General features: G+C 45.7%; 2 protein-coding genes across 2 annotated transcripts; one reads left to right on the top strand and one right to left on the bottom strand.

The window, feature by feature from the left end:
* Window positions 1–9118: 9118 nt before the first annotated feature.
* Window positions 9119–10106, top strand: LOC123100057 (ethylene-responsive transcription factor ERF014-like). Its single transcript, XM_044522048.1, has one exon. The coding sequence runs from the start codon at window positions 9144–9146 to the stop codon at window positions 9870–9872; it is 729 nt and encodes a 242-aa protein (XP_044377983.1). The 5' UTR covers window positions 9119–9143; the 3' UTR covers window positions 9873–10106.
* A 1785-nt stretch (window positions 10107–11891) lies between these two features.
* LOC123097984 (vacuolar protein sorting-associated protein 9A) lies at window positions 11892–16962 on the bottom strand. Its single transcript, XM_044519850.1, has 5 exons — window positions 16591–16962; window positions 15577–15724; window positions 14406–14576; window positions 13769–13948; window positions 11892–13118 (listed from the first exon to the last, which is right to left on the bottom strand). The coding sequence occupies exons 1-5, from the start codon at window positions 16701–16703 to the stop codon at window positions 12282–12284; spliced, it is 1449 nt and encodes a 482-aa protein (XP_044375785.1). The 5' UTR covers window positions 16704–16962; the 3' UTR covers window positions 11892–12281.
* Window positions 16963–27357: the final 10395 nt, after the last annotated feature.

Raw genomic sequence — 27357 nt, forward strand, 5'->3', positions numbered from 1 at the left:
ATAATCTGTCGGATGTTTGGTCTTCTGACTTAGAGTTTCAAGCGGTGGAAGCACTGGCAGATGGTTTTGTGCTCGGGAATCCTACTGCACGCCTTGCGTTTGTCAGAGCTGGAGGAAACTCAGCTAGCTTCTTTGTGACTGTCGATCATGATCTGTTGCTTTGGATGGGAGGGATGCTTAAACGCATATATACGCCAGCTCTAGCCTTTCAGACTTTTGAGGCTGTTATGTTTCCTCTCAATCCTTTCAAGTTTCTGCAGAATCAGTTGAATGTTGCTGTATCTACCTGGCTGGAGGGCATAGTCCCAGAGCGTGATGTTCTGACAGAGGTGTTCAGTTCAATCTTTCAGATGGGGGCTGCCATCATCCCGTCGTCTTGGCTGCAGGAGGCCACTGAATGCCGATCTTCAGCGTTTGATTCTGCGTGGGGTAGGGCGGCTTGTTCTCCTGGTCTTAAGGAGATTTCAAGACTTGCCCCCCGCGATGCAGCGTTACATCCAGTGATCTTGTCTGTTCAAGAGTCGGCTCTTCAGGTTCGGTATGATGATTGCCCCCTCCTATGACGATTGAAGATCTTCAACAGATGGGCAAACGCTGCGGGATGGCGCAGGAGGCTCTTTCCCCCGAGAAGCTGCTGGATGATCAGCGCTCGTCCACGGGTGCCGGAGACTGAACTTCTGCTGGTTCATGAATAAATCTTCGAATGTTTTGTCGTGGAACATCCGGGGCATCAACTCTGATGCTAAAACTCTGGCGCTCCGAAATACTATTGACACTAGTGGTTGCTCTGTGATTTGTATCCAGGAAACAAAGCGTGAATCTTTTGATCTGGCGTTTATTAAAACTTTCTGCCCTAAGCGGTTTGATAAATTTGTGTTTGCTCCATCTGTGGGTGCCTCGGGTGGTCTTATTATTATCTGGAATAGCTCCGTGTTTGTGGGCACCCCTTGGTACGTTGATTCATTTGCTGTGGGTGTTTCTTTTGTTGCTACACAGTCCAATGACTCGTGGAAATTGATCAATGTCTACGGTCCATGTTCTGGTCAGCGTCGGGTGGATTTTACTAATTGGTTATTTGACCTACACATACCTGATGATGAGAACTGGTTGATCCTCGGGGATTTCAATTTTATTCGTTCCACGAATAACAGAAACAAACCTGGGGGCGACGCTGCGGACATGTTGCTTTTTAATGAAATCATTAGAGCGCAGTCTCTGATGGAGTTACCTGTGAAGGGTCAAACATATACCTGGAGTAATATGCAAGATGATCCCTTACTTGAACAGCTTGACTGGTTCTTCTCGTCCTCTTGCTGGACCACTTCGTTTCCAAATACAATGGTCTTGCCACTAGGAAAACCGGTATCAGACCATATTCCCTGTGTGGTTACAATTGAGTCCTCTATTCCCAAGTCCAAACTCTTCCGTTTTGAGAACTTTTGGATTAACCATTCTGGATTTATGGAGGTGGTGGCCGCTTCCTGGTCCAAGGCGTGCCATGCACCGAACGCTGCCGCCCGTATTTGTAAAAAGCTGAAAACTCTGAGGTATGATCTCAAGAGATGGAGCAGGGATATCTCAAAGCTGAAAACCATCATTCAAAACTGTAATGAAGCTTTAGTTACGATGGATAATCTCGAGGACAAAAGGCCTCTATTTATCCAGGAATCAAACTTCCGGAAAATTTTGAAATCTCACTTGCAGACATTGTTGCAGTTTCAGAATGAATATTGGAGGAAAAGATGCACGATCCGATTCTTCAGATTTGCGGATGAAAATACCAAACTCTTTCAATCACTGGCCACGGAGAGATACAGACATAATTCTATCGCCATGCTTCGTGATGGCGATGTGGAAATACATGACCATGCTGGCAAGGAAGGGGTATTGTTCAGAACCTATAAGGAACGGTTGGGCTCCTCTAAACCCACTCACATGCGCTTTGATCTTTCCAGAATCATCCGTCGGATTGAGGGACTGGAGCACTTGTCGGCACCTTTTTCCAATGAAGAGATTGACACTGTTATTAAGGAAATGCCTAGTGATCGGGCTCCAGGTCCTGATGGTTTTAATGGTCGCTTCCTTAAGAACTGTTGGTCGATCATCAAGTCAGACTTCTATGAGTTGTGCCATGCATTTCATGCCGGAGGGCTAGATATAACCAGTATTAGTGAGGGGTATATCACATTGATCCCAAAGAACTCCTCTCCAGAAACTGCAAATGATTATAGACCAATTACTTTGTTGAATTGTTGTCTGAAAATCATCACTAAGATATTGGCAAATCGGCTACAGAAAGTCATCCTCAAGATCATTCACAGAAATCAGTACGGTTTTCTCAAAGGGAGGACTATCCAGGATTGCCTAGCGTGGTCGTTTGAATACATACATCAATGCCATACTTCGGCAAGGGAAAACGTCCTCCTTAAGCTAGACTTTGCCAAGGCGTTTGACACTATTGAGCACGCCCCCATGATGGAAATTATGAAACACATGGGTTTTGATGACAAATGGCTTGGATGGATGAACACGATCTTTGGTTCGGGGGTTTCTTCGGTACTTCTTAATGGAGTCCCTGGTCGAAAATTCAACTGTAAATGTGGAGTGCGCCAGGGGGACCCTCTCTCACCATTGATCTTTGTCCTTGCGGCTGATCTCCTCCAAGCAGCAGTTAATGATGCTTTTGTTCGTGGGCTGCTTGATCTTCCTCTCCCTCGTGACAGGGCGGGTGATTTCCCGGTTGTCCAATACGCTGATGACACGATTTTAGTTATGCAGGCATGTCCCGTGCAGGCTGCTCGTATGAAAGCTATCCTAGAAGATTATGCCACTTCCATTGGACTGAAGATCAATTTTCAGAAATCAACTCTCATACCCATTAACATTGATCACCGACGTGCTTGTGAACTGGCTGGGGTTTTTGGTTGCTCTGTTGGTTCCATGCCCTTCACATACCTCGGCCTGCCAATGGGCACAACGAGGCCCAGTGTCCTTGATCTTATGCCACTGGTTCATGCAGTTGAACGGAAGACATCCACTGCTCTGTCACTGATGTCATCTGGAGCTAAACTAACCTTGGTCAATTCAGTTGTGACTTCGATGCTGATATACGCAATGTGCACGATCAAGATACACCCAAAGGTGATTGAACATCTGGATAAGCTGCGTAGACATTGCCTCTGGGCTAAAAACTCTGACGATGGGATCAAAAATAACTCTCTTGCGGCCTGGGAGCTGGTCTGCCGCCCAAAACGCTGCGGAGGCCTTGGTGTTATTGATCTTAAAACACAGAATGCAGCCCTCCTCCTAAAGCATCTTTTCAAATTCTATAATCATGAAGATGTTCCCTGGGTGGAGCTTGTTTGGGATGCCTACTACAGAAACAAGATACCGCATGCATCTGAGGCGATTGGTTCTTTCTGGTGGAGAGATGTGATGCAACTCAGTGGGATATTCCGAGGGATCACTAAAGTCACCCCGGGGAATGGCTCTAGTGCTCTGTTCTGGAAAGATGCTTGGTTTGATAGTACTCAAGGCTCCCCGCTAATGGATATATACCCACGAGCCTTTTCATTTTGTTTGAATGAGGACGATTCCATTGCTAAGGTTCTTGCTGCAACTGACCCATCCACGATTTTTAGTCTACCTCTCTCGACCCAGGCGAGAGAAGAAATCAAAGAGATCCAGGAGGGGTTGCCGCAAAATCGACTGGCCGTCGATAACAGCGATGTCTGGGAATGCTTGCTCGGGCGTTTTTCGTCCAAGAAGTTCTATAATCACTGCTACAAACAGGTGGTGGCAGACGAGGCGTTTGGATGGCTCTGGAAAGCTAAAAGCCCGATCAAATTCAAGATGTTTGGATGGCTACTCCTAGTTGATCGCCTGAATACCAGGAATATGCTCAAACGCAGACACTTTGTTGTCATGGGGGCAACTATGCATGCATGTTCTGTCAAAACCCTCCAGAGGAAACGGTGGAACATCTGTTCTTCAACTGCCCCTTTAGCCAACGCTGCTGGGATGTGGTTGGAGTGACATGGCCGACAGCTGATAACAGACTGGCTCTTCTGCATGGAGGTAGGGGTAGTTGGAGACAACCCCTCTTCATGGATATCTTTCTCCTGGCTGCTTGGAGTCTTTGGATGGAGAGAAACAATCAACACTTTAGAGGGATTCAGCACTCTCATGGAGCATGGCTAGCTAGATTTAAGCATCTCTTGGAGCTGCTAACACATAACTGCCGGGAGGATCTTCATCCTTTCCTGTCTAATTACATTGTAAACTTGGGCCACTAAGACCGTGGATAGCTAGCATGGCCGGGGGGCCTCAAAACCCTTTTGTAATACATATGTAATTGTTCCTTTGTGAGTAATACAAAGTCAGTGGGAGCCTCTCCCACTGTCGCTCTTCCTCAAAAAAAAATTGAGTCTTTAAGGATTTGAGAACACTTGATGTATGTCTTGCATGTGCTTATCTGTGGTGACAATGGGATATTCACGTGATCCACTTAATGTATGTTTTGGTGAACAACTTGCGGGTTCTATGACCTTGTGAACTTATGCATAGGGGTTGGCACAAGTTTTCGTCTTGACTCTCTGGTAGAAACTTTGGGGCACTCTTTGAAGTTCTTTGTGTTGGTTTGAATAGATGAATCTGAAATTGAGTCATGCATATCGTATAATCAAACCCACGGATACTTATGGTGACATTGGAGTATCTAAGTGACATTAGGGTTTTGGTTGATGTGTATCTTAAGGTGTTATTTTAGTACGAACTCTAGGGCTGTTTATGACACTTATAGGAATAGCTCAGTAGATCGATTAGAAAGAATAACTTTGAGGTGGTTTCATACCCTACAATAATCTCTTCGTTTGTTCTCCGCTATTAGTGACTTTGGAGTGACTCTTTGTTGCACATTGAGGGATTGTTATATGATCTAATTATGTTATCATTATTGAGAGAACTTGCACTAGTGAAAGTATGACCCCTAGGCCTTGTTTCCAAGCATTGCAATACCGTTTCCGCTCACTTTTGTTACTAGTTATCTTGCTGTTTTTATATTTTCAGATTACAAAAACCTATATCTACCATCCATATTGCACTTGTATCACCATCTCTTCGCCGAACTAGTGCATCTATACAATTTACCATTATATTGGGTGTGTTGGGGACACAAGAGACTCTTTGTTGTTTGGTTGCAGGGTTGTTTGAGAGAGACCATCTTCATCTTACGCCTCCCACGGATTGATAAATCTTAGGTCATCCACTTGAGGGAAATTTGTTGTTGTCCTACAAAACTCCGCGCTTGGAGGCCCAACTAGAGTCTACAAGAAGAAGGTTGCGTAGTAGACATCACTAGGGTTTAAGGGCGGCAACAACAATATTGATTACTAGATATTTGCATTTTCAGCCGAATTTTAAATCTTTAAACTTGAAAACTGAGATTTTGCTAAATTGTTGATCAATTTGGTATGAAATTTTGTTAGTCTCTCAACAGGCCATTTATTATTTCGTTGGAAAGGAATCCATAGTTTTGCGTATGGTTTGTTCCAACCAAAGATAGTCCATTCCATTCACTGTTTTTTTTTTGAACGAAGGCTCAAGAAGAGCCCGGCTTTGAATTAACAAAGCCATCAACCGGCCAGGATTACAAACTCGGAACCAACACAAGAAAGAAAAGAAAACGGCAAGATACAAAGACGCTGGAAAGCAGCTCACAAGCCTCCTACACACCAAGCTAAAAAAGATCATCAGGGAGAAGCACCGCTTGGCGATGAAGAGGTCCTCAACGCGAACAAAACCGTGGAAGAAGTAGAATGCCCGCACTGGATCAACACGTCCAACGACGAAGCAGGGCACGCTATCGCCTAATCGCCAGCAGCCCCGACCCAACACATCACACATCCGCCCAGCTCCAATGTCAAAGAAGGCCCCTGCCTCCTCGCCTGGCTCGAAAGGCGCCGCACCGTTGACAAGAGAGCAGTTCACCCTAGAACCTGAGAGATAGTCGCCGGATGACTGCATCTGTAAAGAAACCAAGCTCGCCCAACAAGTCACGAACAGATCACCAGGAGCAGGGCACCGCCAAATCCCACAGATTGGACACGAAAGAGGAAGAATTGTCGGAACGGACAAAGTCGAGCAATAGCTAGAACTCGCAAGAAGACATTGAGAACCAAAGTGCAGGTACCGGAGAGCTCTCAAGGTGCGCTGAGAAGGGCCGCCGTAGGAGGGGAACCCGATCCCCTCTCGCCCAGGAGGAACCATGGGCCAGGCAGGGCACCCCGCATCAGACCGGAGAGCTCCCGAAATAGTCACTTAGGAAGTCGTCGTGGGAGGTCAGCTACCGCCGCTGCTGCACACGAAACATAACTCCGAGAAACCCCACGCTCACCTAGCTCCCAAAACGGCGCCTTCAGGAAGGGCGCCGCCGCCACCCAACAAACGTTGAGGATTTCTCCCGGGAGGCAAGGAGGGGGAGGGGACAGAGGAACATACCCTAGCGGCGCCTCCAAGGAGGGGAGCGACGCCCTCGGGCGTCGCCGCCGTCGAGACCAGCAAGGCCGGCCTAGGATTTCTCCCAGTCTTCACGTCCCCGCCAACCACTCCCCAACGGCACCAGAAACGGCGCCCCACGACGAAGCAAGCCGGATCCGGCCGTGGCATGGCTCATCCAGAGACAGAGGATGCAGGGGCGGCCAGATCTGGTGCCGCAAACAGAAGGTTGCAGGCACGCCCTGGCTCACGTCCTCCGGTTCGCCCGCCGTCCCCACGGCCGAGGTCGCCGGTCCACGCCCGCGCCACCGCCTGCCGAAGGCCGGTGACGCCACTCCGACCAGGGCCGCCGCCCCGGAGCACGCAGCCCCCTGCAGCAGATGCAGAGCAGCGAAGGCCCCGCCGCCACCTTCCTTTGCGGCGCCCCGGGCTTGCCCGGCAGCAGCCTCAGGCGGCGGCGAGGGGGGAGGGGAGGGAGGGGGCCGGCAGGGGGGCTAGGGTTTGGGGCCCCCGAGTCGCCCTGGAGGGGGCGAGGCGAGGGGAGGCGAACTCTCCATTCACTGTTAGAATCGCTAATCCGCACTTGAAACTAGTGTATGGGTTATGTGCAATGGTGTGCCCAAATAGTGGCGGTTTTCAGTAAAATGTTAGCTAAGTGGTGGTTATGAGCAACACTAACCCTAACTGTGGTGGTCTTTTACGCAATTTACGCTTGCTCCAAATACAGGACAGGTCTGGGAAAGCCTGACCACCAGTGAGTAGCAGCTAGGTTTGATCAAAGCCTATGTATGCTAGGCAGTTTCATGGATGCATGGAGTACACCATAAGATACGTAGAAAAGCCAAACTGAACATAAAGCTTACCTTAACTTTTGTTGGCAGATGTTACTTGCTGCAACAACAACATGAGGTGATCGACTACTAGTTTCCACCGTTTGATCACACAGTTCACTGCTCAGCTTAAATTTGTGGCTCTTACACAGCACTCTTGCCACTCTTGTTGTATTAAATCAGCGACAATTAATATATACCCAAGGGGGTATATTTTTCTTGATCTTCGTCAGGCACGGGGTACTGCCCGATCAGTGTTTTTTCTGAGTAACCGAGATGTTATCCCGGCATGCCATTTGCGTTGCAAGAAAACATTGGGTCCACAGACCACACATTAATGCCGTTCGTTCCCTACATGATGATGGATAATTGGGTATCACTCGGAGAGGAACGTTACCGCTTTCCTAATTAGGGAATCCGGCAGCGCTATTATCAGCCTGATCACTTGCCGTGGAGGGCATCGGAGCTTTTTCCGATGCCCGCGCCGATCTTTACACCGAGATGTGCAGAGGCACTTGATCATCTCGCACAGCTTTTCTCATGCCTGGTGGATGATCTGACCTCTCACTCTCCATGCATGGATGTACGGGCGCCTTTGAACTTGCTTGGGCGCGACGACTCTCTCGGAGGTACGCGCTTTTTTAAGAGCACATCTAACCGTCTGCCGTTACTTAATTATAACGTGGGGCGCAGCTGCAGCAGTGGAGATAATCTGTCATGCCCATGAGCCCATGACGTACGTACTTTCGAATTATATATGCATGGCCGCAGATCTTAATAAGAAATACCCGTGTACAGTACATAATACGAGGCACACAGATTAACATCTGAAATCTAACGAATAATTGAGCATTGTATACTTTTCGTTAGGCAGCTAAACTCTTGCTTGCATAATAATAATAAATAATAATAATAGATACTCCCTCCGTTCTAAAATAGATGACCCAACTTTTACTAAAGTTAGTATAAAGTTGAGTCATCTATTTTAGAACGGATGAAGTATTATGTAAGGCTTTTCCCGTTCATTGTACTGAAATGAAATGGCACGATGGCAGCTGATGAGATAGATCTGGTTTTACAGCTCTTTCGGTGGCTTTAATTATAGGTTTTCCGACAGCATCAGGCAAGTTTGGCAGCTGCCCATGTATGTAGGCGTACCCTGTTTTCGTTTCTTTTCTTTTCTTTTCTTTTCTCGCCACAATTAATACTAGTACAGCCGAAGCGTCCAGGAAGGCATGCTGGGGGTGTTTGGTTCTAGGGACTTTTTTGTGTTGGGACTAAAAAAAGTCCCTAAAATCTCTATCAAACCAAATAAGGAAGAACTTTTTTGTGACTTTTTGCTAAAAATCCTTAGAAGCACCTCTTTAAGAGTCTTTTTAAAAAGTCCTAAGGACTAGAGAACCAAACACCACCTACATTCTCCCACGAGATCTGCCTATACGCTCCTTCTCAAACAAGCCTGGCTAGGCAAGGGCAAAGTCGGTACATCACACGTGGGCGTAGTACATTTGCTGCGATCTAGCCAGCCTTGGTCTTGGTCACTCGATCGAAAACAATTAAGGAGTCTTCCAAATGCAAGTTAAGCAGTGTAGAATAGCGCGAACCCTTTCTCCACTACTACCAGGACCACGCACGTACATCCTCCTAAGTACGTACGTGGTGACTTTGCGTGCGCGAGAGTGACACTGCCCCCTTTCCCACGATCGAATTCACTAGCAGCGTTCAGTTCACACGCCGCGTCCCTCACTATAAGTACGCACCAGTGTGGTGTGGCAGCAAGATCTCATCTCAGCAGCAGGGAGCTATAGCGCGTGGAAAATGGTCAAGAACCACCCGGGCAGCGGCACTAGCAGGTGCGACGCTGCAGCGGCTATGGCAGAGAGCGGTGGTGGGGGTGGGACGGCAACGCTGTGCGGCGGCGGGAGTAGGCAGCCGGCGATGGCGGTGAGGCAGTTCAAGGGGGTGCGGATGCGGAGCTGGGGGTCGTGGGTGTCGGAGATCAGGGCGCCGCATCAGAAGCGCCGGATCTGGCTCGGCTCCTACGCCACCCCGGAGGCCGCCGCGCGCGCCTACGACGCCGCGCTCCTCTGCCTCAAGGGCTCCGACGCCGTCCTCAACTTCCCCTCCTCGTCCTCCGCCTCACCCTCGTCGCCGCATTCGCTTCCCTCCCCCGCCGACGACTTGTCCCCGAGGTCCATCCAGCGCGCGGCCGTAGCTGCGGCAGCGGCCTTTGAAGCCACGAGGATCGTCGCCGGCGTCGTGGACGACAGCTGCTCTTCCAGCGCCGAGGCGACGACGCCGACCTCGGTCTCAGTGTCCACGCTGGGAAGCGCCGACGTCCAGGAGCACACCACGTCTTCGATGTCCGCCGCGGCCAGCGCTGGCTCGCCGGCGGGAGATCACGACGAGCTGTGGACGGAGCTGGACGCATTCGCGTCCCCCAAGCTCATGGACCTCATCGCCGCCGGTCACGCCACGCCCTTCTCTTCCACCTGGGAGGAGCCCGAGGAGGACGGCGAGATGATGAGGCTGTGGAGCTTCTGCTAGAGTGATGCATGTCCCGTCTGCAATGGATCGCCATTGATAAGCGCATCCATGAGTCGATCGCCATTGATCATTGGTTTTTTCTTTCTCCCATGGAAGCTAGCTAGGTGCATGCATGGATCCTCTCTACTAGGCTCTAGCTAGGTCTCACTCCAAGTGTGCTTCCATAGATTCTTTCGTTCATTTAGTAAGAACATAATACTTATACAATATATACTACTATATGTTTTGTGTGTTTATTTGGCTAGACGTCAGTAATACTGCTACTACTACACTGTATGTCTGTATGGGTTGATGCGTGAGACTGGCTGCATTGGATACCTGTTGGATTTGTTCCGTTTCGCTTCAACTTATTTTTGTTGATCATTACAATAATTTTAGTTTAGTTTAATCGGAAAGTGCTCCGGGGAACGCGCTTTGTGTCTCGTGCGGAGGCTTGGTGTTTAAGCAGAACAGCTCACTCGCAGGAGCTAAGCTGTACTGGTCTGTAAGTCTGCAACTCTGGGGTTTTCGGTATTGTAAAGATGATAATCCAATGCTTTCGATCTAGCTAAGATTCTTTTTCTTTTTCTTTTTGAGGATGATCTAGCTAAGATTCCAGCGCTCCCATTAGCTGTTTTCCCTTTCCCACTTACTCCAGCTAGTCATCCAATGTTAAGTCTGTTCAGTGTTCACACCCTCTCGCCCTTAAGCAGAGTGACACGGCATGACCAGTTGCGGTGTGGAAGCAGTACTACGCAGGTCTTGCCTAGTTCGTTGCAGGTGTTTCTGTACGGCAACGCCATCAATACGGGTCCTTTTCGGCTCGAATTTCTGTGCACTTTGTCGGAGTACCAACCTTCAGTCGCCTCCATGCACCTGAGTTTTAGCTAGCTAAGCGAGATGTAGGTGTCTAAGAAACAGCTGTATGACTGTACACGATCTCGGTGTCTAAGAATCTAATTACTTTATCACCGGCCACCAGAATTTAGGATCAGGACTACGGTGAACCCTAACAGCTGATGACCAAAAATACAGCAGCAAGAAAAATACTCCACCTACGTTATATATTGCTTCAGAGATGCTTGATATCTAGTGCTCTAGCAAAGGCGGTATTCACTCTTCACCTCCGCGATTGTAAAACCGAACTAGAATACATTATACTATGTGTCCACTGTAGGTCTTTTTTTTACCTATTAAAAAAAGGTCTTTAAATCTGTGGTGAATGAGTTTGACATTGGAGCGAATCGGGAACACAGCATGTTCTGGACAGCTAAACCTATGACGCGGGATCAACACGTATATCTCTTATTCCTCCGTATTGTAATGAGGACTGGCAGGACGCCACTAAAGAAATTCATGGGGAAAACAAAAGCGAAAAGGCAAAAATAATGCCGGAAACCTTTTGTAGATCCCGATGGTTCCCATGGTAGATCTCTTTATTCCTGATAGTAATCGGCGTGAAAATGAACAAATCTAGCCCTTATTTGAAACTTCAACACAAAATGACCCCAATCTGAAAATATTTCATGAAATGGCTCACTTTTGCATGACGCACGGGGCTAGGGTGTCATGCTAGAGAGCATGACGCCCCGGGCTAGGACGTCATGGTAGCGACATGTAGCATGGCGCCCCGGCCTAGGGCACCATGCCAAGTAGCATGACGCCCTAGCCCGGGGCGTCATCCTATCTAGCATGGCGCCCTAGCCCCAGGCGTCATGCAAAAAGGGCCATTTCGTGAAATTTTTCAGATTGGGGCCATTTTGTGTTGAAGTTTCAGATATGGGCCAGTTTTGTCCATTTTCACGTAATCGGCACAACTACTCAATGTGCAGTGAAGCCCGTGAAGCTGAAAATAATACTGTACTATGTTACCTGGTTCTGTGTCTTCCGTGGAGGTTCTTGGGTTTATACCCCGCAACTGAATCGAACAAAATGTAGTCATTATTGCCTTGAAAATCTTATAAGATGATGGCAATAGTTCTCTTTGGAAGTAAAAGAGGTCATCACCCCGGGCTGGTAAGATATGACTGGATGCGCTGATTAAGAAACCACATTCAGGTACATAAATTACTCTGAATATTAGCACGAATATGACCTGCCCTTATGGAAATTCTAGTTACACAGTAACAGTTTACAAAAATGGCAGTCACCACAAAGTCCAACTGACAACAAAATCAAGAGCCCCAAGGATCAATCAACAAATGTTTGGATCTGGATCTAGCTTCAGCAGAATGAATTTCCATCTGCCTTGGTACCCAATATCTGCTTTCTAGTTCCAGCATGTACAATTGTGGCATCAAGGACCGCGGCATATCTGCTCAGGGGAAATATGCATTCTGTTCCGCGGCCCCTTATCACGTCTTGATATAAGAACGGACTACAGAAGGCAGTGCTTTCACTGTATTTCACCGGCTTAACCAGACCGGCAGCTCACGCATGCTCTGGCTGATCTGATGATTCATCTTTTAGTGTCTTCTGATCACCACTTGGATCAACAGCAACTTGTTGCGTACTAATGTTCCTGACTTCTGAGTCAGGAATTTCATTTTTAATGTCCTCATGAGTCTTGCTGCTTTCTTCAGTGCTGTCGCAACTATTTACAACATTCTTCACATTCTCAGGCTCCTCGGATATCTGAAGATCTGGTGCGGTTTGCTTGCTCTGAACAAGAGGCGTTTCAGGGGCGACACCCATGCCCTTAGAGAGTGCGACGTACTTAAGTACTAGTTGCTTGTAAGAGTTTAAAAGGTTATCTACATCAGCAACTGTCAGATCACCAGCACGGGCAAATAGAAATGGGTATTCCTGGAATATTTTGCTCAAGTCGTCATCCTTGACAAGCTCTGTAGCTCCCTTCTTCTCTAAATCAGAGATAGATTGCACCCGCTCAACTGATTTACTGCTCACATCACTTTCCCTTTTCATGTCCTGAACTGGACCTTGGACATGATCTTTCAAGTGTAGGTTGACATCGGAATTTCCACTAGCTTTTAGTGCTTGTGATCTATGCTCCCCCACATCAAGATTGGTCTGATTCTCCTGGTTCTCTGAGCTAACTGATAATCCTAACAAGCGTTCCCTTGCCAAATCCATCTTCTTTTGGAAATCTCGTTCATCCATGGATAATGATTCCGCCTCAATGTTCCAAATGAAAGACTCGGCAGATAGGAGGTTTGTAAAAAAATATTGAGCCTCTGACACCAGTCGTGATTGGCACCTGTATCTTTGTATGTATAAAAGATTTGAGTGTAACTGCGGAGGATTAGCCTGCATTAAGAACAGAAACTACTTAATTCATGAAGGCTACCCCAATTTAGTAATTTAGTATAAATCTACAGGCGTGTTTTGTAAGCAAACAGCAAAAAAGGGTCATCCCACACTAATCCAGATAATGAATAAATAAAACTAATAAAGCAGCAGTGCATGGCACAAGGGCGTCTTTGCCGATTACCGTTTTAAAGTTACCGAATGAAACCTTGACAGGCTGAGCCAGGAGGGTGCAGATGTAAGGAAGTCTAGTAGGTTCAATACAAGCAACAATAGTCAAATACATCACACCACAAGCTTGCTATCAGGATGACAAAATATGAAGGCTACATTAGACTAGATAGGTACAATGATACAATAAAAAAGTTCCGAAGAGAAATAACAAAGCTAGGCCACACAGTGCACTGACACCTATACTGAAGAAGCATGTATATGACATAACAAATAAACCACACCATCAGTTACAATTTGCAGCTATTTTTCAACGTATATCGAAGTTGAGCCATGTCTACCAATAGGCAAAGCCATGTTGACGCTTGAAACAAAAACATAGTACTGCTAACAATAGACACTTCATTTTACAAAAGATGGACTTCTAGAAATATCTTACAAAACAATCAACATGTCCTAGCACAAGCAGTGAACCATACCTTTATGGTGACATAGATGAGGACTGGAAGAAATTCGTCAGCTCCAGGGGGGTTATCATGTGACATATGAGAAGCATTCATAAGTAAGTTATTGATGACTTTACAACAGTTCAGGATGCAAGCAAGCTTATCCCTTGGAGCCTTATACATGTTTATCTTCTGTAGCTCCTTTTGCGCAAGCTGTATAAAAGAAGAAGAAATTAATGGTGACCATGTATATGACGAGTGGGCCATAAAATGCATGCTATTGGAACAGTCCTTGGGTCCCAAATGGCTTCACCGTTATGTGTGTCAGCTCTAAGTCATAAATGCTCTACAATGCAACATGAAAATTTATGTTTGTTTTAAAACTAACAGTGATTTTAACTACCCTCCCTGAGAAGGGTAATTGGCATTTGGCAGCGGCAATGTCAAGAGTGGCATAAATGATAAATAGTAAAGTGTAATGAGTAGGAAGAATGACATGCTTAGCATAGGTAGGTCCAAACGTTTTGCTCTACGGCCTACTCATCACGATCGTACCATAGCTCAATTTCAGCTTGAAAACAATCATCTGTAAACACAGCTATCAACATGTGCAGTAACACAACATCCGGTATACGGAATTTTGAGAAAATAGGGAGGTTAAATTTTATACCAGCCATGATGTTTCATTCTGATATTCTGGTTTTATATCCAAGTTTTCAGGATGTATAAACTGCTGTAGTAGAGAAATCTTCTCAAAAAGCTCTTCGTCGCTCTTCACATCTTCCGGGACTGAAGCAAATACCCGATTATACAGCTTTGTCATAACATACTTCTCGAGGCCCTAGAAGCACAGAACAAGAAATGACAACAAATGTTATATGCTAGAAATAATAAATAGTCTAAGAACAAACTAGTATGTGTGCCAGATCAGCATGACAAAATTGTTAGCAACTAAAGTAATGGCACCTACAGATACAAAGATTTACCATATTGAGCCTCAACTACAAGTTATTAGGACAGCAGCATGGCTATAGTAGAATATATTAATACTTGGCATTCAACACTGCTAGTATTACTCACATGACTAACGTAAACTTCACTGCTGCAAGAAAGTATGACATCAAACACTTTTTGTTCAGAAGAAATGAAATGACAAAATTCTCAGTGTTCTTACACAGTAAAGCCTGAGCAAAAATGGTTATTTATAATCTATATGTCAGACATGCAGCCGGTTATTGAGATTTTGAGAGCGCTAACATGAAAAGATAAACCACAAACAATTCCAGTGAAAACATGGCCTGTCCAAGAATAAAACATTTCACTCCCATATCCAAATACCATTATGCAAAATATTAGTCATCACTCCTAAAGTCTAGATATAAGTTATTGCTAAGGATGACAGATTGCTTGTCGAACATTCAAAATGATATTCCACTATGATCATAAAATAGATTACCATTATGCATCAGGGCCGGAGTGCCATATATGACTTTGATAATGTGACAAAGCTATGCAATCATGTGGATCATAAAATAGATTAGAAGCGCCATATATATCAAAACATCAGCAAAAATAAAAAAGCAAGACAACAAAACAAGAAAAAGAAATCACATTCTGACAAACCTAGTCAAAGTCTTAGTCCAGCCATGTCAAAAAGTACAGATACTTACAGGATACTTAAATTGCATCAACCAAAAGCCAAAATGAAGAACAGTATTTTGTTTATGAGGATTCCAGAAATTTTGCAATCAACATGAAGATAAAGGTTTTGAATGCAACGCAAATCCGTATCCCTCTGGATATGTAGTTGTATTAACAGGGCAACATAATAAGCGAATTACCTCACCGGCACTCTCTAGTTCTTCTTCAGAACTGCCAGCCCAAGGAGTGTGAGCTCTGAAAGCACCTTCCATATTTTCAAGGAACTCTTGAACAGCTGCACTATCTCTCTCTGGATCAGGTTCTCTGTTTGAGAACGTCATGATAAAGCTGTATACAACATATAACTACATTAATTTCGTATTGTTTACATGAAAACCTGCGTAAATAGCAAGTACTAACTAAACACTGGTACTGAATCTAGTTGGGGGTGGTGAGGCCCCACAGTATATTTTTGCTTGCATATAGAAGAACCATTATTCCCACAAGTTCATGCGGCATTAATTCACTGATAGGGGACTTCTAGTCTTGTTAGCAGCATATGGAGAGAAAAACAAAGGCATTGATCAGTTTCTGACTAAAGGATCCTCGCAACAGTTGGAGCTCAGGATTCGACCCTGGTTGCTGATGCTACTTGTAGCACAAATTGCGGGAAAACCCAGCCTTCATCTATCTCTAAGTAAGTGTGGGAGACTTATCTTCAAACACAGAATAATAAGCACAGTAGATTTCATGCACTGCACCCAAAGTAGCTATTTCACTTAAACCTAGTAACTATCAAGCTAAGCTCAAGTACACACTTAGGTAGGGGCGCGCACTGATCATGCAAGTTTCTAGAAAGCTTTGTTACATTGCCCGATTGATATATCGACACTATGCTGCAGGGCAAACCGGAATGGCATTGAACCCCAGCTCGAAATTACATAAACGATGGTTGGCAATAGTAGGTTTAAGCTCTCTAAACAAACTGACACAGCAGCAGAATCCCCTTGGATCCGCACTCAAGGTGTACCAAATTCCCACTAAACGACTGCAAAATGACTCATCTAACTGATTGAACCTACGCGCATCGCGCAGGGAGGAAGCGATTGCACCAAACCAACACCCCGGATCTCTACATCACGAACTGAATCGAGCTTATGGCCCAGCAGGAATTTGGGGGGGGGGGGGAGCGGGGGGAGGGGAGGGGCGCTGACCCCTTTATGGACTTGACGAATTCGGCGGCGGAAGGCTGGCGCATGCGCTCGAGGAAGTCGTGCCAGGCCAGCGGCGCGGTCGAGGACCCGAAGGCGTCGGCGCCGCCCTCCATCGTCGCCGGATCGGGAGGGGGACGGGACTCGGCGGTTCGGATCAGCGGGTTGTTTTGGTTCTATACTGAAGATGGGGGTGGGAGAAGTCAAAGGCTCGCCGCGGATGGCCCTGGCGACGCGGCGATTTTCGGATTCCTATACTGTTGAAGTTCGGACCCGCCGATGAGCTGCTTCACCGCTCAGGCGCTCACGGCGTGGCCGGGCAAGCAATGCTTCGTTTGTCTGCCTTCCCTCGTCCACATGAAGGGCCTGTTTCGCGAAACTGATTAATTCTTCGAGGGCATGTAAAGAATTAATCAAATACTCCGTATCATTTTTTTTCGTAAAAAATATTTTTATAAATTTGCATCAAGAAACACTTTCTCTATTTAAAACACATTAATTAAGAGCAAGACTGTTGCCTAGTTAATTGCGAACACTCACAGAAAAAATTATACTAGAAGACGCTAACTAAACACACACCTACAACCAAGCTAACATCTCACTATTGTAAGAGAGAAAAGGTCATGACAATTATGAGAGAGCGTACCCAGGGCGCTCCCGCGAAGGTGAAGAAAACAGCGCTCCACAAGCCCTAGTGCCAAAATCGATTTTGGTCACGCGCACGCCACTAACCAACATCAAGCATCAAGGATAATCCCCACCATCTACACAACATAAGGCAAATGTTCTCAATGTTGCTGAATTCTCGAGGTCGTTGTGACCTATAGAACCCATGACGCCATGCCGACGTACCACCACTCATCCTCGAGCCATAAGCGGTACATGATCCAGTTGCCCGCAACCGAACTGCACAGGACCACCACCCCGCATATCTCAACCGTTGCACCATTTAGGTGATCACCGCTCCCGGCATACCATCCAATCATCCTCATTGTGACGCGTCAACCGAGTCGACGACCTTGCATATTTGCTGCTCAAGGTCACCACGGGACCAATGCTAAGCTGCAGGCCTGGCATAGAGCAGTCGTCCTAGTGTTCTATGAGGTTGTTGCCTCGGCGCACATCAACCATCTAAGAGTCACTACCTCGGCATCCACCACCCTTGACGGCGAGGGAACCCCATGATACGTTTCCATCGTATCTACTTTTCCAAATTCTTTTGCCCTTGTTTTGGACTCTAATTTGTATTATTTGAATGGAACTAACCCGGACTGACACTGTTTTCAGCAGAATTGCCTTGGTGTTATTTTTGTGCGGAAATAAAAGTTCTCGGAATGACCTGGAAATTTACGGGGAATGTTTTTGGAATAAATAAAAAATATTGGCGAAATTATCAACCAGAGGGGACCCATCAGCTGTCCACAAGGGTGGGGGACACCCCCCCCCCCCCAAGGGCGTGCCCCCTGCCTTGTGGGTCCCCTAGACATCCACCGACCTCAACTCCAACTCCATATATTCACGTTCGGGGAGGAAAAAATCAGAGAGAAGGACTCATCGCGTTTTACGATACGGAGCCGCCGCCGCCTCCCTTTCTTCCTCGGGAGGGTTGATCTGGAGTCTGTTTTGGGCTCCGGAGAGGGGAATCCGTCGCCATCATCATCGCCAACCTTCCTCCATCGCCAATTCCATGATGCTCACCACCGGGAGTGAGTAATTCCTTCGTAGGCTCGCTGGTCGGTGATGGGTTGGATGAGATTTATCATGTAATCGAGTTAGTTTTGTTAGGGTTTGATCCCTAGTATCCACTATGTTCTGAGATTGATGTTGCTATGACTTTGCTATGCTCAATGCTTGTCACTAGGGCCCGAGTGCCATGAATTCATATCTGAGCCCTTTATGTTTCCATGAATATATGTGTGTTCTTGATCCGATCTTGCAAGTTGTAGACACCTATTACGAGTTATGATCCGCATACCCCAAGGTGACAATAATTGAGATTCTTTCCGGTGATTACCCTAGTTTGAGGAGTTCATGTATTCACTAAGTGCTAATGCTTTGTTCCGGTTCTCTATTAAAGGAGGCCTTAATATCCCTTAGTTTCCATTAGGACCCCGCTGCCACGGGAGGGTAGGACAAAAGATGTCATGCAAGTTCTTTTCCATAAGCATGTATGACTATATTCGGAATACATGCCTATATTATATTGATGAATTGGAACTAGTTCTACGTCACCCTAGGTTATAATTGTTGCATGATGAATGCCATCCGACATAATTATCCATCATTGATCCATTGCCTGCGAGCTTTTCACATATTGATCTTTCCTATGTTACTTTTCCGTTGCCACTGTTACAATTGCTACAAAACTGCTACTGTTACTTTTGCCACTGTTACCGTTAGTTCCATACTACTTTGCTACTAAATACTTTGCTGCAGATATTAAGTCTTTCAGGTGTGGTTGAATTGACAACTCAGCTGGTAATACTTGAGAATATTCTTTGGCTCCCCTTGTGTCGAATTAGTAAATTTGGTTGAATACTCCACCCTCGAAAACTGTTGCGATCCCCTATACTTGTGGGTTATCAAGACATTTTTCTGGTGTCGTTGCCGGGGAGCATAGCTCTATTCTCTGAGTCACTTGGAATTTATATCTGTTGATCATTATGAAGAATTTGAAAGATACCAAAACCAAGATATATCCCTCTACTACGAGGGGAGGTAAGGAACTGCCATCTAGCTCTGCACTTGATTCACCTTCTGTTTTGAGTAAGCTTGCGACACCTACACCTGCTATTGATTTTGATATGTCTAATGTTATTGATGATGCCACTTCTGCTATGAATGATGCTTATGATGTTGGGGAACGTAGTAATTTCAAAAAAATTCCTACGCACACGCAAGATCATGGTGATGCATGGCAACGAGAGGGGAGAGTGTCGTCTACGTACCCTCGTAGACCGTAAGTGGAAGCGTTATGACAACGCGGTTGATGTAGTTGTACGTCTTCACGATCGACCTATCCTCAGTACCGAACGTACGGCACCTCCGAGTTCAGCACACGTTCAGCTCGGTGATGTCCCGCGAACTCACGATCCAGTAGAGCTTCGGGGAAGAGCTTCGTCAGCACGACGGCGTGGTGACGGTGTTGATGAAGCTACCGACGCAGGGCTTCACCTAAGCACCGCTACGATATGACCGAGGTGGATTATAGTGGAGGGGGGCACCGCACACGGCTAAGAGATCAATGATTAATTGTTGTGTCTCCAAGGGGTGCCCCCTCCCCGTATATAAAGGAGTGGAGGAGGGGGAGGGGGCGGCCTCCTATGGCGCGCCCCATGAGGAGTCCTACTCCCACCGGGAGTAGGACTCCCCCCTTCCAAGTAGGAGTAGGAGAGGAGAAGGAAGGGAGAGAAGGAGAGAAGGAAAGGCCCCCCCTCCTTGTCCAATTCGGACTAGAGGGGGAGGGGAGCGCGGCTGCCCTGGCCGCCCCTCCTCTTCTCCCACTAGTGCCCATTAGGCCCAATATACTCCCCGGGGGGTTCCGGTAACCCCCCGGTACTCCAGTATATGTCTGAAACCTCCCGAAACACTTCCGGTGTCCGAACATAGTCGTCCAATATATCGATCTTTACGTCTCGACCATTTCGAGACTCCTCGTCATGTCCGTGATCATATCCGGGACTCCAAACTACCTTCGGTACATCAAAACACAAAAACTCATAATACCGATCGTCACAGAACTTTAAGCGTAAGAACCCTACGGGTTCGAGAACTATGTAGACATGACCGAGACACGTCTCCGGTCAATAACCAACAACGAAACCTGGATGCTCATATTGGTTCCTACATATTCTACAAAGATCTTTATCGGTCAAACCGCATAACAACATACGTTGTTCCCTTTGTCATCGGTACGTTACTTGCCGGAGATTTGATCGTCGGTATCTCAATACCTAGTTCAATCTCGTTACCGGCAAGTCTCTTTACTCATTCCGTAATACATCATCCCGCAACTAACTCATTAGTTGCATTGCTTGCAAGGCTTATTATGATGTGCATTACCGAGAGGGCCCTAGAGATACCTCTCCGACAATCGGAGTGACAAATCCTAATCTCGATCTATGCCTACTCAACAAGTACCTTCGGAGACACCTGTAAAGCACCTTTATAATCACCCAGTTACGTTGTGACGTTTGGTAGCACACAAAGTGTTCCCCCGGTATTCGGGAGTTGCATAATCTCATAGTCATAGGAACATGTATAAGTCATGGAGAAAGCAATAGCAACATACTAAATGATCAAGTGCTAAGCTAACGGAATGGGTCATGTCAATCACATCATTCTCTAATGATGTGATCCCGTTTATCAAATGACAACTCATGTCTATGGTTAGGAAACATAACCATCTTTGATCAACGAGCTAGTCAAGTAGAGGCATACTAGTGACACTCTGTTTGTCTATGTATTAACACATGTATTATGTTTCCGGTTAATACAATTCTAGCATGAATAATAAACATTTATCATGAAATAAGGAAATAAATAATAACTTTATTATTGCCTCTAGGGCATATTTCCTTCAGTCTCCCACTTGCACTAGAGTCAATAATCTAGATTACACAGTAATGATTCTAACACCCATGGAGTCTTGGTGCTGATCATGTTTTGCTCGTGGAAGAGGCTTAGTCAACGGGTCTGCAACATTCAGATCCGTATGTATCTTGCAAATCTCTATGTCTCCCACCTGGACTTGATCCCGGATGGAATTGAAGCGTCTCTTGATGTGCTTGGTTCTCTTGTGAAATCTGGATTCCTTTGCCAAGGCAATTGCACCAGTATTGTCACAAAAGATTTTCATTGGACCCGATGCACTAGGTATGACACCTAGATCGGATATGAACTCCTTCATCCAGACTCCTTCATTTGATGCTTCCGAAGCAACTATGTACTCCGCTTCACACGTAGATCCCGCCACGACGCTTTGTTTAGAACTGCTCCAACTAACAGCTCCACCGTTCAATATAAACACGTATCCGGTTTGCGATTTAGAATCGTCTGGATCAGTGTCAAAGCTTACATCGACGTAACCATTTACGACGAGCTCTTTGTCACCTCCATAAATGAGAAACATATCCTTAGTCCTTTTCAGGTATTTCAGGATGTTCTTGACCGCTGTCCAGTGATCCACTCCTGGATTACTTTGGTACCTCCCTGCTAAACTAATAGCAAGGCACACATCAGGTCTGGTACACAACATTGCATACATGATAGAGCCTATGGCTGAAGCATAGGGAACACTTTTCATTTTCTCTCTATCTTCTGCATTGGTCGGGCATTGAGTCTTACTCAACTTCACACCTTGTAACACAGGCAAGAACCCTTTCTTTGCTTGATCCATTTTGAACTTTTTCAAAACTTTGTCAAGGTATGTGCTTTGTGAAAGTCCAATTAAGCGTTTTGATCTATCTCTATAGATCTTGATGCCCAATATGTAAGCAGCTTCACCGAGGTCTTTCATTGAAAAACTCTTATTCAAGTATCCTTTTATGCTATCCAGAAATTCTATATCATTTCCAATCAACAATATGTCATCCACATATAATATTAGAAATGCTACAGAGCTCCCACTCACTTTCTTGTAAATATAGGTTTCTCCAAAAGTCTGTATAAAACCATATGCTTTGATCACACTATCAAAACGTTTATTCCAACTCTGAGAGGCTTGCACCAGTCCATAAATGGATAGCTGGAGCTTGCACACTTTCTTTGCACCTTTTGGATCGACAAAACCTTCTGGTTGCATCATATACAACTCTTCTTCCAGAAATCCATTCAGGAATGCAGTTTTGACATCCATTTGCCAAATTTCATAATCATAAAATGCGGTAATTGCTAACATGATTCGGACAGACTTAAGCATCACTACGGGTGAGAAAGTCTCCTCGTAGTCAACCCCTTGAACTTGTCGAAAACCTTTTGCAACAAGTCAAGCTTTGTAGACAGTAACATTACCGTCAGCGTCAGTCTTCTTCTTGAAAATCCACTTATTCTCTATGGCTTGCCGGTCATCGGGCAAGTCAACCAAAGTCCACGCTTTTATTCTCATACATGGATCCCATCTCATATTTCATGGCCTCAAGCCATTTCGCGGAATCTGGGCTCACCATCGCTTCTTCATAGTTCGTAGGTTCGCCATGGTCTAGTAACATGACTTCCAGAATAGGATTACCGTACCACTCTGGTGCAGATCTTACTCTGGTTGACCTACGAGGTTCGGTAGTAACTTGATCTGAAGATTCATGATCAATATCATTAGCTTCCTCACTAATTGGTGTAGGTGTCACAGAAACCGGTTTCTGTGATGAACTATTTTCCAATAAGGGAGCAGGTACAGCTACCTCATCCAGTTCTACTTTCCTCCCACTCACTTCTTTCGAGAGAAACTCCTTCTCTACAAAGGATCCATTCTTAGCAACAAATGTCTTGCCTTCGGATCTGTGATAGAAGGTGTACCCAATAGTTTCTTTTGGGTATCCTATGAAGACACATTTCTCCGATTTGGGTTCGAGCTTATCAGGTTGAAGCTTTTTCACATAAGCATCGCAGCCTCAAACTTTAAGAAACGACAACTTTGGTTTCTTGCCAAACCACAGTTCATAAGGTGTCGTCTCAACGGATTTTTATGGTGCCCTATTTAACGTGAATGCAGCCGTCTCTAAAGCATAACCCCAAAACAATAGCGGTAAATCAGTAAGAGACATCATAGATCGCACCATATCTAGTAAAGTACGATTACGACGTTCGGACACACCATTACGCTGTGGTGTTCCGGGTGGCATGAGTTGCGAAACTATTCCGCATTGTTTCATATGTAGACCGAACTCGTAACTCAAATATTCTTCTCCACAATCAGATCGTAGAAACTTTATTTTCTTGTTACAATGATTTTCCACTTCACTCTGAAATTCTTTGAACTTTTCAAATGTTTCAGACTTGTGTTTCATTAAGTAGATATACCCATATCTGCTTAAATCATCTCTGAAGGTGAGAAAATAATGATACCCGCCGCGAGCCTCAATATTCATTGGACCACATACATCAGTATGTATGATGTCCAACAAATCTGTTGCTCGCTCCATTGTTACGGAGAACGGCGTTTTAGTCATCTTGCCCATGAGGCATGGTTCGCAGGTACCAAGTGATTCCAGAAGTCCATCAGTATGGAGTTTCTTCATGCGCTTTACACCGATATGACCCAAACGACACTGCCACAAATAAGTTGCACTATCATTATCAACTCTGCATCTTTTGGCTTCAACATTATGAATATGTGTATTACTACTATCGAGAGACAACACAAATAGACCACTCTTCAAGGGTGCATGACCATAAAAGATATTACTCATATAAATAGAACAACAATTATTCTCTTATTTAAATGAATAACTGTCTCGCATCAAACAAGATCCAGATATAATGTTCATGCTTAACGCTGGCACCAAATAACAATTATTCAGGTCTAAAATTAATCCCGAAGGTATATGTAGAGGTAGCGTGCCGACGACGATGACATCGACTATGGAACCATTTCCCACACGCATCGTCACCTCGTCCTTAGCCAATCTTCGCTCAATCCGTAGTCCCTGTTTCGAGTTGCAAATATTAGCAACAGAACCAGTATCAAATACCCAGGTGCTACTGCGAGCTCTAGTAAGGTACACATCAATAACATGTATATCACATATACCTTTGTTCACCTTGCCATCCTTCTTATCCGCCAAATACTTGGGGCAGTTCCGCTTCTAGTGACCAGTCTGTTTGTAGTAGAAGCACTCAGTCTCAGGCTTAGGTCCAGACTTGGGTTTCTTCCCTTGAGCAGCAACTTGTTTGTCGTTCTTTTTAAAGTTCCCTTTCTTCTTCCCTTTACCCTTTTTCTTGAAACTGGTGGTCTTGTTGACCATAAACACTTGACGCTCCTTCTTGATTTCTACCTCCGCAACCTTTAGCATTGCGAAGAGCTCGGGAATTGTCTTATCCATCCCTTGCATATTATAGTTCATCACGAAACTCTTGTAGCTTGCTGGCAGTGATTGAAGAATTCTGTCAATGACACTATCATCCGGAAGATTAACTCCCAGTTGAATCAAGTGAATGCAGTACCCAGACATTCTGAGTATATGTTCACTGACAGAACTATTCTCCTCCATTTTGCAGTTGTAGAACTTATTGGAGACTTCATATCTCTCAATCCGGGCATTTGCTTGAAATATTAAATTCAACTCCTGGAACATCTCATATGCTCCATGACGTTCAAAACGTCGTTGAAGTCCCGGTTCTAAGCCGTAAAGCATGGCACACTGAACTATCGAGTAGTCATCAACGTGCGACTGCCAGGCATTCTCAATGTCTGTAGTTGCCGGCGCAGGTGGTACACCTAGCGGTGCTTCCAGGACGTAATTCTTCTGTGCAACAATGAGGATAATCCTCAAGTTACGGACCCAGTCCGTGTAATTGCTACCATCATATTTCAACTTTGCTTTCTCAAGGAACGCATTAAAATTCAACGGAACAACAGCACGGGCCATCTATCTACAACAACATAGACAAGCAAAATACTATCAGGTACTAAGTTCATGATAAATTAAGTTTAATTAATCATATTACTTAAGAACTCCCACTTAGATAGACATCTCTCTTATCATCTAAGTGATCACGTGATTCGAATAAACTAAACCATAACCGATCATCACGTGAAATGGAGTAGTTTTCAATGGTGAACATCACTATGTTGATCATATCTACTATATGATTCATGTTCGACCTTTCGGTCTCAGTGTTCCGAGGCCATATTTGCATATGCTAGGCTCGTCAAGTTTAACCCGAGTATTTTGCGTGTGCAAAACTGGCTTGCACCCGTTGTATAAGAACGTTGAGCTTATCACACCCGATCATCACGTGGTGTCTCGGCACGACGATCTTTGGCAACGGTGCATACTCAGGGAGAACACTTGTACCTTGAAATTTTTAGTGAGAGATCATCTTATAATGCTGCCGTCAATCAAAGCAGAATAGGATGCATAAAGGATAAACATCACATGCAATCAATATAAGTGATATGATATGGCCATCATCATCTTGTGCCTTTGATCTCCATCTCCAAAGCACCGTCATGATCACCATCGTCACCGGCGCGACACCTTGATCTCCATCGTAGCATCGTTGTCGTCTCACCAACTATTGCTTCTATGACTATCGCTGCCGCTTAGTGATAAAGTAAAGCAATTACATGGCGATTGCATTTCATACAATAAAGCGTCAACCATATGGCTCCTGCTAGTTGCCGATAACTCCGTTATAAAACATGATCATCTCATACAATAAAATATAGCATCATGTCTTGACCATATCACATCACAACATGCCCTGCAAAAACAAGTTAGATGTCCTCTACTTTGTTGTTGCAAGTTTTACGTGGCTGCTACGGGCTGAGCAAGAACCGTTCTTACCTACGCATCAAAACTACAACGATATTTCGTCAAGTTAGTGATGTTTTAACCTTCAACAAGGACCGGGCGTAGTCACATTCGGTTCAACTAAAGTTGGAGAAACTGACACCCGCCAGCCATCTGTGTGCGAAGCACGTCGGTAGAACCAGTCACGCGTAAGCGTATGCATAATGTCGGTCCGGGCCGCTTCATCCAACAATACCGCCGAACCAAAGTATGACATGCTGGTAAGAAGTATGACTTGTATCGCCCACAACTCACTTGTGTTCTACTCGTGCATATAACATCTACGCATAAACCTGGCTCTGATACCACTGTTGGGGAACGTAGTAATTTCAAAAAAATTCCTACGCACACGCAAGATCATGGTGATGCATGGCAACAAGAGGGGAGAGTGTCGTCTACGTACCCTCATAGACCGTAAGAGGAAGCGTTATGACAATGCGGTTGATGTAGTCGTATGTCTTCACGATCGACCGATCCTCAGTACCGAACGTACGGCACCTCCGAGTTCAGCACACGTTCAGCTCGGTGACGTCCCGCGAACTCACGATCTAGTAGAGCTTCGGGGAAGAGCTTCTTCAGCACGACGGCGTGGTGACGGTGTTGATGAAGCTACCGACACAGGGTTTCGCCTAAGCACCGCTACGATATGACCGAGGTGGATTATAGTGGAGGGGGGCACCGCACACGGCTAAGAGATCAATGATCAATTGTTGTGTCTCCAAGGGGTGCCCCCTCCCCGTATATAAAGGAGTGGAGGAGGGGGAGGGGCCGGCCTCCTATGGCGCGCCCCATGAGGAGTCCTACTCCCACTAGGAGTAGGACTCCCCCTTCCAAGTAGGAGTAGTAGAGGAGAAGGAAGGGAGAGAAGGAGAGAAAGGAAAGGGAGGCGCCGCCCCCCTCCTTGTCCAATTCGGACTAGAGGGGGAGGGGGCGTGCGGCTACCCTGGCCGCCCCTCCTCTTCTCCCACTAGGGCCCATTAGGCCCAATATACTCCCCGGGGGGTTCCGGTAACCCCCCGGTACTCCAGTATATGTCTGAAACCTCCCGAAACACTTCCGGTGTCCGAACATAGTCGTCCAATATATCGACCTTTAAGTCTCGGCCATTTCGAGACTCCTCGTCATGTCCGTGATCATATCCGGGACTCCAAACTACCTTCGGTACATCAAAACACAAAAACTCATAATACCGATCGTCACAGAACTTTAAGCGTGCGGACCCTATGGGTTCGAGAACTATGTAGACATGATCGAGACA

This window comes from Triticum aestivum, chromosome 4D, assembly GCF_018294505.1.
Source record: "Triticum aestivum cultivar Chinese Spring chromosome 4D, IWGSC CS RefSeq v2.1, whole genome shotgun sequence".
Classification (NCBI taxonomy): Eukaryota; Viridiplantae; Streptophyta; class Magnoliopsida; order Poales; family Poaceae; genus Triticum; species Triticum aestivum.

Coding starts and splice junctions, on each gene's coding strand:
- LOC123100057 (XM_044522048.1), top strand. CDS start 9,144: ATGGTCAAGAACCACCCGGGCAGCGGCACTAGCAGGTGCGACGCTGCA.
- LOC123097984 (XM_044519850.1), bottom strand. CDS start 16,703: ATGGAGGGCGGCGCCGACGCCTTCGGGTCCTCGACCGCGCCGCTGGCC. Junction 15,725..16,590: donor TTCGTCAAGTCCATAAAGGG/GTCAGCGCCCCT, acceptor TGTTGTATACAG/CTTTATCATGACGTTCTCAA. Junction 13,119..13,768: donor TCATCTATGTCACCATAAAG/GTATGGTTCACT, acceptor TTCTTAATGCAG/GCTAATCCTCCGCAGTTACA.